The 10,915-nt window shown below is 35.8% G+C and overlaps 1 protein-coding gene across 3 annotated transcripts; it reads left to right on the top strand.

Moving 5' to 3' along the window:
• Positions 1 to 3,960: 3,960 nt before the first annotated feature.
• Positions 3,961 to 8,371, top strand: LOC143072481 (uncharacterized). 3 transcript variants are annotated; one of them, XR_012977206.1, is made up of 5 exons: positions 3,961 to 5,198; positions 5,347 to 5,933; positions 6,239 to 6,474; positions 7,267 to 7,360; positions 7,939 to 8,371. XR_012977206.1 is itself a non-coding variant. In XM_076247411.1 (5 exons), the coding sequence occupies exons 3-5, from the start codon at positions 6,327 to 6,329 to the stop codon at positions 8,230 to 8,232; spliced, it is 561 nt and encodes a 186-aa protein (XP_076103526.1). In that variant the 5' UTR covers positions 4,863 to 5,198; positions 5,347 to 5,933; positions 6,239 to 6,326; the 3' UTR covers positions 8,233 to 8,371. The 3 variants fall into 3 exon arrangements, 1 of the variants encoding a protein (XP_076103526.1); XM_076247411.1 differs by having other exon boundaries at positions 4,863 to 5,198; positions 6,239 to 6,499; XR_012977205.1 differs by lacking the exons at positions 6,239 to 6,474; positions 7,267 to 7,360 and having other exon boundaries at positions 4,760 to 5,198.
• The last annotated feature ends 2,544 nt before the right edge of the window (positions 8,372 to 10,915 follow it).

Below are 10,915 nucleotides of genomic sequence, written 5' to 3'. Positions count from 1 at the left end.
GACCTCGAAGAGAGCACCCTAGCAACAACTGTACAGGTAAAGCGTCTGATAGCAACCAAGGATAAAGGGATGATTTTAGATACAGTTTTCAACGATAATAAGATTAAATGGGAAACTCATAGAGATATCGGAAAATATATAACTGTAGAAATATTATAACCTTCTTAAACTGTAAATTCGTAACACTACCCACGCCTCCGATTTCATGCGTCCTCGCATGAGTTTACAATTTTGTACTCACTAAATCAAAACACAATCAAAACCGTTCTCGTTAACACTAGCTGACACCATACCAAGGTCCTACTTTTAACCTCAATGTATCCACTCATTCCGCAGAATATCTCTCCCAGCAACTGTTTGTACACCGAGGGTTATACCATGATAACCAACTAATGGCTTTCCTACAACAATCTGTCGACAAGCGTCAGACCTAGGGGTACATTAGCCTACTCACAGTTCTGAGGTTCCTGTCAGCTTCTTTCGACTAGCATGGTCTTTCTGTTTTCTTAGCTAAGTTCCTATTTTCCAAATATCATACTTTTATTCACATTTGTACAAGCAAATGAATACTGAACTTAAATTAAATTTTGACCAGATATAACCGTTTCAAATATTATATTTTGAATACCACTTGAAAAGACGTGTTGTCAAAAAAAAAATCGGCTTAAAACAATTTTGCCTCACAACAGGCCACTTACGGACCCCTCAAAGAGTTGTTGTAAAGGGTTCTTTAACGTGCACAGGACGTGGTACTCCCTGAACACGGGACCTCGGATTTAACGTCCCCATTCGACGGACGGACAGTCATAGACAATCACAAAATACTAAACAGAAATGCTCGACAAATCCCACCGCTGAGCCACCATTTGTAACGTATAACCGGGCGGGAACGATTAGATATTTTTTATCTCGGGTTCGTACCAGTTTCCTGGGATTTGAAAAGCAATTCAAAAGTTCTAAAGTCAATAAAAAGTTAACACTATCACTATAAAAATGAAACAGATACTAATAATAAAAGTATACTACATAAAACGAATTTCAACACCTATCAACCTAACCCGAACCTGTTGAATTAAAACTGTTTGAAACCCTTTCAGTCCGATACTGTTAAAACCAACTGTTTGAAACTATAGTCTGAAACCTAAATGTATAGAACTGGTTTGAAACATAAATGTATGAAACTGGTCTGAAACCTAAATGTATGGAACGGGTCTGAAACCTAAATGTATGAAACTGGTCAGACGGTTTGGAACTAATGTCTGAAACCTAAATGTTTGGAACTGGTTTGAAACCTAAATGTTTGAAACGGGTCAGACGGTTTGGAACTATTGTCTGAAACCTAAATGTTTGGAACTAGTTTGAAACCTAAATGTTTGGAACTGGTCTGAAACCTAAATGTTTGGAACTGATTTGAGACCTAAATGTTTGGAACTAGTTTGAAACCCAAATGTTTAAAACGGGACTAAATCTTAATGTATCAAACCGGCTGAAACCTAAATGTATAAAAATGGGGCTGAACCGAAATTTATCAAACGGGCTGAAACCTGAATAAAACGAATGCATGGAAACTATTCAAACTGTTGTAAACTTTCGTATGGAACTTAATAAAATAAAAATGTCTATAACTGTCTGAACAACAGGGCAGCACTAAGGCATGGTATGTCAGCAAACACTCACTGCAATAGTGAGAGATGTGAGACGCAAAACCTTAGCACCAGCCCTGTTTGGACAACCTGTACCGAACCAACAGTCTCAGCCTTTCTATATTCTGTCCGCAGGTTCCAAGCACTACACTTCACTTAAACTTAACGGACTGCCTGCTATAAACTACTTCCTTTCCAACCTTTCCGATGTTCACTGTCTGCTGTCTTCGGTACAAATGACGATTTGAACTGAATAGCTACCCACTATTTATACTTAGAACGCGGACCTCGAAGAGAGCACCCTAGCAACAACTGTACAGGTAAAGCGTCTGATAGCAACCAAGGATAAAGGGATGATTTTAGATACAGTTTTCAACGATAATAAGATTAAATGGGAAACTCATAGAGATATCGGAAAATATATAACTGTAGAAATATTATAACCTTCTTAAACTGCAAATTCGTAACATCAGCAACTATTCAGTAATTCAGGGAAACAGTTATTCACTGAATAATTTTCAAGTAACTTTTATGTACTATAAATTAAAAAATTATTGCGTGCATTTATTATCATTTTAGACTAAATTGCAATTTTAATCTTTGCAAAAATCTTGTTTAATTCAGATTAAAAAATTTGAAACACAAATATACATTTCAGTAACATTGGTTATGACATGAGACCTAATTAAAAACATTCTGTCAAGAAAGAGGTATGACGGTGACAATATAAATCCCCCGACCTGTGTGAAGACTTAATTGTCAAAATGTAGTGTAGCTATTGTCAACGAAAGGTAATACATTGGCGAAAAATACCAAGGGAACATTCAAAACTTATAAATCCAAAAAGGAACCTGACAAAAAAAAAAAAAAAAAAAAAAGAAAAACGACCAAAAGGTAAACAATTCCACTATACTACACATACACTAAAGAATGGGCAATACGAACCCCATCAAAGACTGGGCGATATCTGGTCCTAGGTAATTGTGTTATATAAAAGAAAAAAAAAAGTTTCATTTGATGATGGCAAAATCAAGGAAAGGCAAACAGAATTGTGGTTACGTCGATTATAACACAATTCGTACCATTTGCGATACAAATATTCCAAAAGCAGTCAACTGAATAGAAACGGAGTCCAAAAACTTTACCACTTGGTTGAATATCTTCTATGTAGGCGACTAACTTCTATCGTGAAATCATAAATGAAAAATTAGGTTCTGGAATATTATATGAATTGAGAGATTTACAATTTATACAGGTGTTCGAAAGCTGCCACATAGAAATGGAAACTTCACAAATGGGAGGTGAAATCAATCCTTCTGTTGTAAAGTGTTGTTCTCAACTGATCCTCATCGTCAGTTTCTATATGTTTGTCAAGATATGAGGCAGAATTTACAGTTAATGAAGTCACCTTTATATAAGGATAAAAAAAAAGCATTCAACACAGTTACCAAACTTATAAATGATTTATTGAGAGGACATCATCTATGTAACAAAATGAAGTAAAGGATAATGTTAGCTTCTGAATTCAGAAACACGTCGATAAAAAAGGATATTATATTCAGTCAATCTAAATTAAAATATTTGTATCTATCATACTATTTTTTTTTTTATTTACAAAAGAAGATGGCAACTGTTATAATTCAATTTTAGTTTCTAAAGGCCATTCGGTAAAAAAAATAATGTAATAACATCTTTTATTTATCTTATTTGGCTGATGTTACTTTAAAATTAAATACAATTTTTCTTCTTGTTCCCCTCCCCTCGCCCTCCCCCCCCCCCCCTTTACAATCAGTTTACATAAAAAAAAATGGTTTACTTGATTGCGTTGATAACACTCTAGTTTAAACTGTTTGACATTTTTTAGTGTTCATAATTAAATAACATTCAGATCTGTGCTTTGCACGAAAATTTGGCGTAAATGAAATTTATGTTTATATTTTCAATAGACAACATGCGATAGTTAAATAATAAAAAAATATGAATGATTGATTGTTGTTCGCTAAACATGATTTAAATAACTGATAGTCATTTCTATTGTTCAGACGTTTATTTTGTTGGGTTACAAGGCCATTTATAATCCACAGATGATATAAGACAACTGTTGACACTGTGTGGTCAGATGTGGTCAGTAAATGGGTGATTTTGGGATGTAGTTTTGCTATCCATCTCTGTTGGAATACTACAAGAGACTGTCTGATACTTTAATCGCCTTATAATTATTTTATTACAAGTTCCAATCATGTCGATTGATAAATGCGGAAAGAAGTTGAGAATTGATTTGAATTTTAAGAAAGCAAAATTACGAAGTTCAAATTTTAACTCCCTAAGGTCAAATATTTTACAGTGTTGACATAAAAAGTTTTGTTCCTAAATTAAAAATGGAAAATGTCTGATTTATATATATAAAGTTTACACTTTTGTTCTCATTCAAGTTGAATGAAAGCGAAATCCAGAGAATGTCCTTTACAAAGGAAAACCCTAATTTATAAATGAGTAGGTCCAGTAAAACCTCAGTCACACTGTCACGTTTCGACAGCTAGGTTTTAGTACGTGTAGAAATGCTACGTTTCATGGCATTTTTTTTTGTCATTTTTAACGGTCCGTACGTTTAACTAGGTTTACGCCACGTTTTGATACGTTCTTCTACGTATTGTTTCGTTTTGTTACGATTTGCTAGGTTTTTTTATAACTATACAAGGGGTACGTTCTACTAGGTTTTAATACGCTTCAGTACGTATAAACTACGTTTTACTACGGTTTACTACGTTTCACTACGTATTACTAGGGTTTAGTACGTTTCTAAATCGGTTCAAGTACGCTTTTGCACGATTTCCTACGATTTAGCAAGTTTATTGCACGCAGTATCACGTGTCACTACGCTGTGATCACTTATCATGAAACGGCATCATTATTCAATAAAATTTAGAAAGGACAGAGATGCAAAGAGGGAGCAGAGTAACTAAAACAAATCTGGAGACATTAATAGAGGTACACTTTATAATTATTAATACATCTGTCATTGTAATTAAATTATTTTGTTCCCATTTTATGGTCTAAAAATTTAGATTTTTTGTACTCAAAAGAAAGATTCTATTGTTTTTTCTTTCAGATAAGATTTTTGTCGAGTGGATACATGAATCATGAAAAAACATTTAAAGCTTTGGTTAGAACATTGTCAATGCTTTCCCTTTTATAATAATTGCTCTTTTGAAATATTCTACCGGCGTTGCACATTGTCCGTTTTAAATCCAATTTTCCTCTTACCGGTATTTGATTTATCTTTTAGTGTGTTTCAAACCAGACCGTTCTGATGAGGACCAGAGGCAGAGGAAGGGGTCGTGGTGGGCGTGGCAGAGGCCATAGTTAGTGTGGCGCCTGAGACTGAAACAACTAATACACAAGAAACAAATGAGCAAACACAAAATAGTGATACTGAACAGCCAGCTAATACCAATAAAGAGAAGCGCAAAAGAAGCAAGCCATTAGAAATACCACAAGAAAAGCAGGATGAGTTGGCAGATTGGTATAGAGAAAACGAACCTCTATACAACAAAGGTACATGTATTTATTTGCTATAATTTAAAATATTGATACGGAGAATAAATGTCAAAAGATGTTAACCCCACCAGTAGACATATATAAACTTACAGCATGGTCTTTATATTTAAAAATCAATGTGACCGATTTTTTTCTTCTCTTTCAGCTCATTATCAGTACAAAGATACTGCTCTCAAAAATACACGATGGCAAGCAAAAGCTAATGAGCTAGGGGTAGAGGATTGGAAGACTCTCAGGACATGGGTTGAGTCAATGAGATCTCAGCTCGGAAGACTGACACGAGAAGGCAATAAATCTGGTTCAGGCAGAAAAGATGATACTCAAAGAGACAAATGGATCAAAGAAAAATTTGGCTTCTTGGGTCCACATATTGCCAGAATAGAAACCAGAGGAGGAATAAACGTGTGCAATACAGTTTTCTATTACTTAATATTTCAGTTCACTTTTTTTACCTTTTATTGTTATTTCCTTTGTTGAATTCCCGTACCTTTTTTCTTTTTCTAAATGATACTTAATGTTCTGATTCTACGAAATTCATTTTACAGCTGTTTCATTTCAAACGTTTGACTTTATCTCGATATATCTTGTGCGAATACATAAATAATGTTCCGATTATGTCTGAATATTTCAGCTGAAAGAGAAAGTCAAGGCAAAATACGGAACAGATGCTTGCGTCGATTCTCCCAGTGAACATGAGGACGAAGAGGAAAGTCAAGAAGACGATGAAAGAAGGTCAGTAACCATTTACTTCTTTGTATAATTAGTTAAATTGAAACTATATCTTCACATCAGGACTTATTATAATGTTTTGGTCCGTCCGTCCGTCCGTCCATCACACTTACATTTGTAAATACTTTTCAGTTAAAAGTAATTGTATCGGATTGATTGTGCTTCCGGCATTTCTTGTTTTCTTGTTATGAGATAGGGTGTCAAGCCAGTCAAGGTCGTTCAAAACCCACCGTAGTAGTAGAGATAGGGTGTCTTTTTGTATTGTTTAGAACAAAAAATACAACTTTCATCGTTTTTTTTTTCTTTAGATCGCAATGTAATCTTGAGGAGACGTCCAGCACAATAGATATTCCCTCTCCTATAGTTACAACAAAAACGAAAAAGAAATACCAGAAGATGCAATCTCCAGTTGAAAAAGACATCCAGGAAGCAATAAAACAGTCTTCTGAATTACAGAAACAAGTGCAGGCTAAGCTGGCTAGTCACGCGGACATGACACCCGAAAGGCAGAACTGGGGACATTGGATGGTCAGCATTTTTCCAGGTATTGACGACAGATTGTGGGGGAGGTATGCTATGCTTTTGTATGTTAATGTTTTGTTACTTGATGAATGTGTACTATACACGGCCGAATACGCTTTATAAAAATCGTGTATCATCGAGCAGAGGGTCTATTCTGATTTTTTAGGAGGAAAAACATAACTCCACGGTGCAGTGCAAGAACTTTTTGATGTACTGTAGCAGCTTTAAAATTGAACACCATACAAATCGTTTAAGCCTGGTACCAACATCCTATGTCCGATGATACGCTATGGTAATGACATTAGTTTTTATACCCCGCCACACGAAGTCGCAAGGCATTGTGTAATACCCTTCGTAAAAAACGTTTGGTTGAGTGTCCGTTCGTCTGCGTATTGCCTGTCTGTCTGCTCTTTCGTCCGCTTGTCCATCTGTCCGTCCGTCATCGACTGTTACCAAGTAGTCATTTAAGAACGAATCCATAATTTTTATTGAAACTTTGCTTAATTGTTGAGTACTAAACAGAGAGCTTTTACAAGTTTAATGTTAAGATATATCGAAAACTTCGTTTTTAGGTTAAGCCGTTTTGAAATGAAACTTTGAAGTTATTGAGAGATTTTCATGAAACTTTGCAAAAATATTATATGTAAAGATTGGTGTTTATCAAACTTCAGTATGATTCGTTTTCAATTATTTTCCTCACACTTTCTCAAAAGAATGAGATGTATCAAAAATAATCCATTATAGCTATATTTTACATTAATATGATATTGATTCTCACTTTTTAAATGAATTTATATCAAATTTTTGCTTTCAGGTTTAAAAGAGAGAGTATGGATCTATTGGACAGATTTCAAAAGGAAAGTAAGGAGTTACGCAGCCGTGATAAACAACGTCTTCAGCAACTGCAGGTATATTATTCACATATTATTTACTAGTACTAGTATTGTGTTAAGACTGAAAGGTCAGAACATGTTTCGAAATACACATTTCTTTAGTTCACCTGCATATTTTGGATGCCTCGTGTTGTAATTACTCTCAGGTAATTGCTGCATTTTGAAATTGTCATGCGTCCGGTCATATATATATATATTTATATATACTACGTATATTAAAACGATATGGTTACAGAATTGGATCCAGGAATTTAGAAATGGGCGTAGACTATATTTTGTTGGCGAGCGGAGCGAGGCGAAATTGTTGTTTTTTTTTGGCTAAAATCACGAAAAAAGGGGGGAAAAGTACAAATAAAGGGGCGTACGCCCTCTATGCCCCCCCACCCTGAATCCGCCACTGCTGTGTATCCTTGACTTAGGAACTGGGATTAGAAAATCGGCATTACCGAACAAGGCAACAGTACCCCGTACAGTTATGTTAATTATCCTTCCTTGAAACCCCGCATAACCCCAGTTCTAGTACCTAATTCCAACGCCGATGATACACAGTTGATCAAACTTGTTTATATGGTCATGTTTTTTTGTTGTTGCAGGGATTCACTGGTCAACAATCTGCATTGGATGTTCCCATGGGCAGCTTCTGTAATCAATCAAGTAATGTTGGGTACCTACCTGCATGGCAGCAGCAATATCAGCTACCTGGACAGGACGTCGCCTTTCTGCAAAACCGGTCTAAAACTCAAGCAGACATTGAACCTATAAGAGCACATTCTGCTCCACCTGTTACATGCGCACAAGATATTACAACATCAAGTATTGCCAGTGTAATAATGCAATCGGATTCAATGAACGTTGATTCACCCTCATCGTCACTTTTCTCATTATAAACTTATTCATACCAGGAACCGTACAGGTGTTTTAAAGTTTTATATGAATGACATTAAAAGACGACTCTATTATGTAGACAGTTTGTTTATTTCATGTATTATGACAGTTGTCTGTAAAATTAAAAGTTTTTTTGTTTGAGTGATTATTTTGTTGGTTAATATAAAAAAAGAAGATGTGGTGTAATTGCCAATGAGACAACTCTACACAAGAGACCAAATGACACAGAAATTAACAACTATGGGTCATCGTATGGCCTTCAACATTGAGCAAAGTCCATACCGCATAGTCAGCTATAAGAGGACCCGAAATGACAAATGTAAAACAATTCGAACGAAAAAAAACCTAACGGCCTTATTAATGTACAAATAAATGAACGAAAAACAATATGTAACACAGCAACAAACGACAACCACTGAGTTACAGGCTCTTGACTTGGGACAGGCACATGCATACATGATGCGGCGGGGTTAAATATGTTAGCGGGATCCCAAAGTTTTTTTTTATTTTGATTTGTCTTATTGTTTTAGTGTTATAATAATGAAATTTTCAATTTATCCTAAGTATGCTGACCCATGCGTGCCATTGTTTTTAAAAGACCAGAAAACTGGTATTGATAGAAGAATTTCTTAAAGTTTAATTACATGTATCATGATAATATTTTTTGATACATTCAAAGTTAAATAAACAAAAGTACAAATCATATACTTATCATTCAAATATACTACGATAAGACAGTTAAAAAACGTTATTGAACCATTCGTTCTTGCCATGGAACTTTTCCTGCAGGTGACGAATAATAGTGTTTAAGATACAGTCTTTGTTGTTTTGCTGCCTTGCTAGGATAGTTGCGATCTTGCACATCATCAATGTCCTTCAGGTTTGTTTCGTCTCGCCAAGCTCCAGGTAAAAGATGGTGGTTCTCGTCTTCTCTGTCTAACAAAATGTTCTGATCACCTGGATATCTTATCCTCGTTATATTGTGCAGACAAACACAGGCCAGAATAATGGATACGACATTGTTAGGCTCTTGCTTTAAAGTTGAAAGTAAGCATTGAAATCGATTTGCAAGTATCCCAAATGCGTTTTCAACAACTCTTCGTGATCGCGATAGCCTGTAGTTAAAAACTCTCTCTTCAAGGGTCATGTTCCTCCTAGAAAAGGGCTTCATTAGCCAACTTCTGAGGGCGAACGCGTCGTCACCAACGATGAAGTACGGAATGTCTTTGTCATCATTCGGAAGAGGCTCTGCTTTTGGTATGTGCATATTCTCATCAATTATATGATTTTTTAAGTCTGACTGATTCCAAATTTGTGCATCAGAGCAAGCACCTGGTGCGCCAACGTTAACCCATTTGAATTTATAATTAGCGTCTACTAAGCCCATTAGAACTATAGAATGGAATCCTTTATAATTATAGTATTTAGAACCACCACCAGCCGGACATTTGATAGCAACGTGTTTCCCATCTAGTGCACCTAGCACATGATGAAACTGCCACATATCACTAAATTCTTGCGAAATGGCTAGCCATTCAGCTTCTTCCGTAGGTGTGTTGATAACATCTTCAGCATACTCGGAAATAATTGCTTCACAGACTTGTACTACAAGATTGGATATCGTGTTGTGCGGCACTCTAAATAAATACATAAGTGAATGATAACTGTCTCCTGTGGCTAGATATCGAAGGGTTATTGCTACTTTAAGACCAACTGGCAATGCCTTTCGGTACCACGTGTCTTTCTTTTGTATCCTTGGTGTTAATCTATTAACAATTTCCTGAAACATGGTTGGATCAACTCTCAAAAAGTTTTTGAAAGAAACGGTGTCTTCACATCTCAATTCATCCAACAGCTGTGCATAAAAACCAAACTGAGATCTTCTACCTATCCAATCCCTTACCCATACCGTGCGCACTCTGCGATCTATTCGTTTATGTCTGTGTCTGTTTAACAACATTCTCAATTTCAAAATATGATTGTGCATCAATAATCCATAATTTGTCATTTCCATCCGTTGTCTGTCCATCTTGCTGTAAGACTGACAAACTATTTTAGCAAATGGCGAGAAATATAGATACACGTGGTTTGACTATACGTAGAAGAAGGTAATCATGCGTAGTAATACGCATCGATACGTAATAATGCCTAGAATAACGTGATGAAACCTATTAATGCGTACCATGAAGCGTAATATACCGTACAAAAACCTAATGCAACGTGGCAGATACGTACTTAAACGTAATAACACCTAGTGATTATAATCAAATACGTTTTAGAACGTATCAGGTACGTTTCTAATACGCATTTCTACGTTCCTTCTACGTTTTACTGCGCTTTTCTACGTTAGTACTACGTTTTCATTTTTAGTCACGTTTGTATTGTGCAGACCAATACAAACGGCACCGATCACGTATCAATCTACGCATAACTACGTATATAGCCGTTTTAAGTACGGATCGATACGATTCACTACGGATATTGCCGTTTCGCTACGTTTTGAAAACGTAGCAAAACGGGATAGCCGAAACGTGACAGTGTGACTGGGGCTTAAGGGCCGATTTTGGCCTCAAATTTCAGGGTCATCTGACGAAAGATTTTGGACACTTTTTAAACACTTCAAGCTTGAATATGATCCGCACCCGTGTTCATCCTCAACCTTTATATATATTATGTATTATCATC

Source organism: Mytilus galloprovincialis, chromosome 4, assembly GCF_965363235.1.
Source record: "Mytilus galloprovincialis chromosome 4, xbMytGall1.hap1.1, whole genome shotgun sequence".
Classification (NCBI taxonomy): Eukaryota; Metazoa; Mollusca; class Bivalvia; order Mytilida; family Mytilidae; genus Mytilus; species Mytilus galloprovincialis.
The sequence above is the reverse complement of the archived record's forward strand: the minus strand, read 5'-3'. Positions and strand labels throughout refer to the sequence as shown.

Coding starts and splice junctions, on each gene's coding strand:
- LOC143072481 (XM_076247411.1), top strand. CDS start 6,327: ATGCAATCTCCAGTTGAAAAAGACATCCAGGAAGCAATAAAACAGTCT. Junction 6,500..7,266: donor GACGACAGATTGTGGGGGAG/GTATGCTATGCT, acceptor TTTTGCTTTCAG/GTTTAAAAGAGAGAGTATGG. Junction 7,361..7,938: donor AACGTCTTCAGCAACTGCAG/GTATATTATTCA, acceptor TTGTTGTTGCAG/GGATTCACTGGTCAACAATC.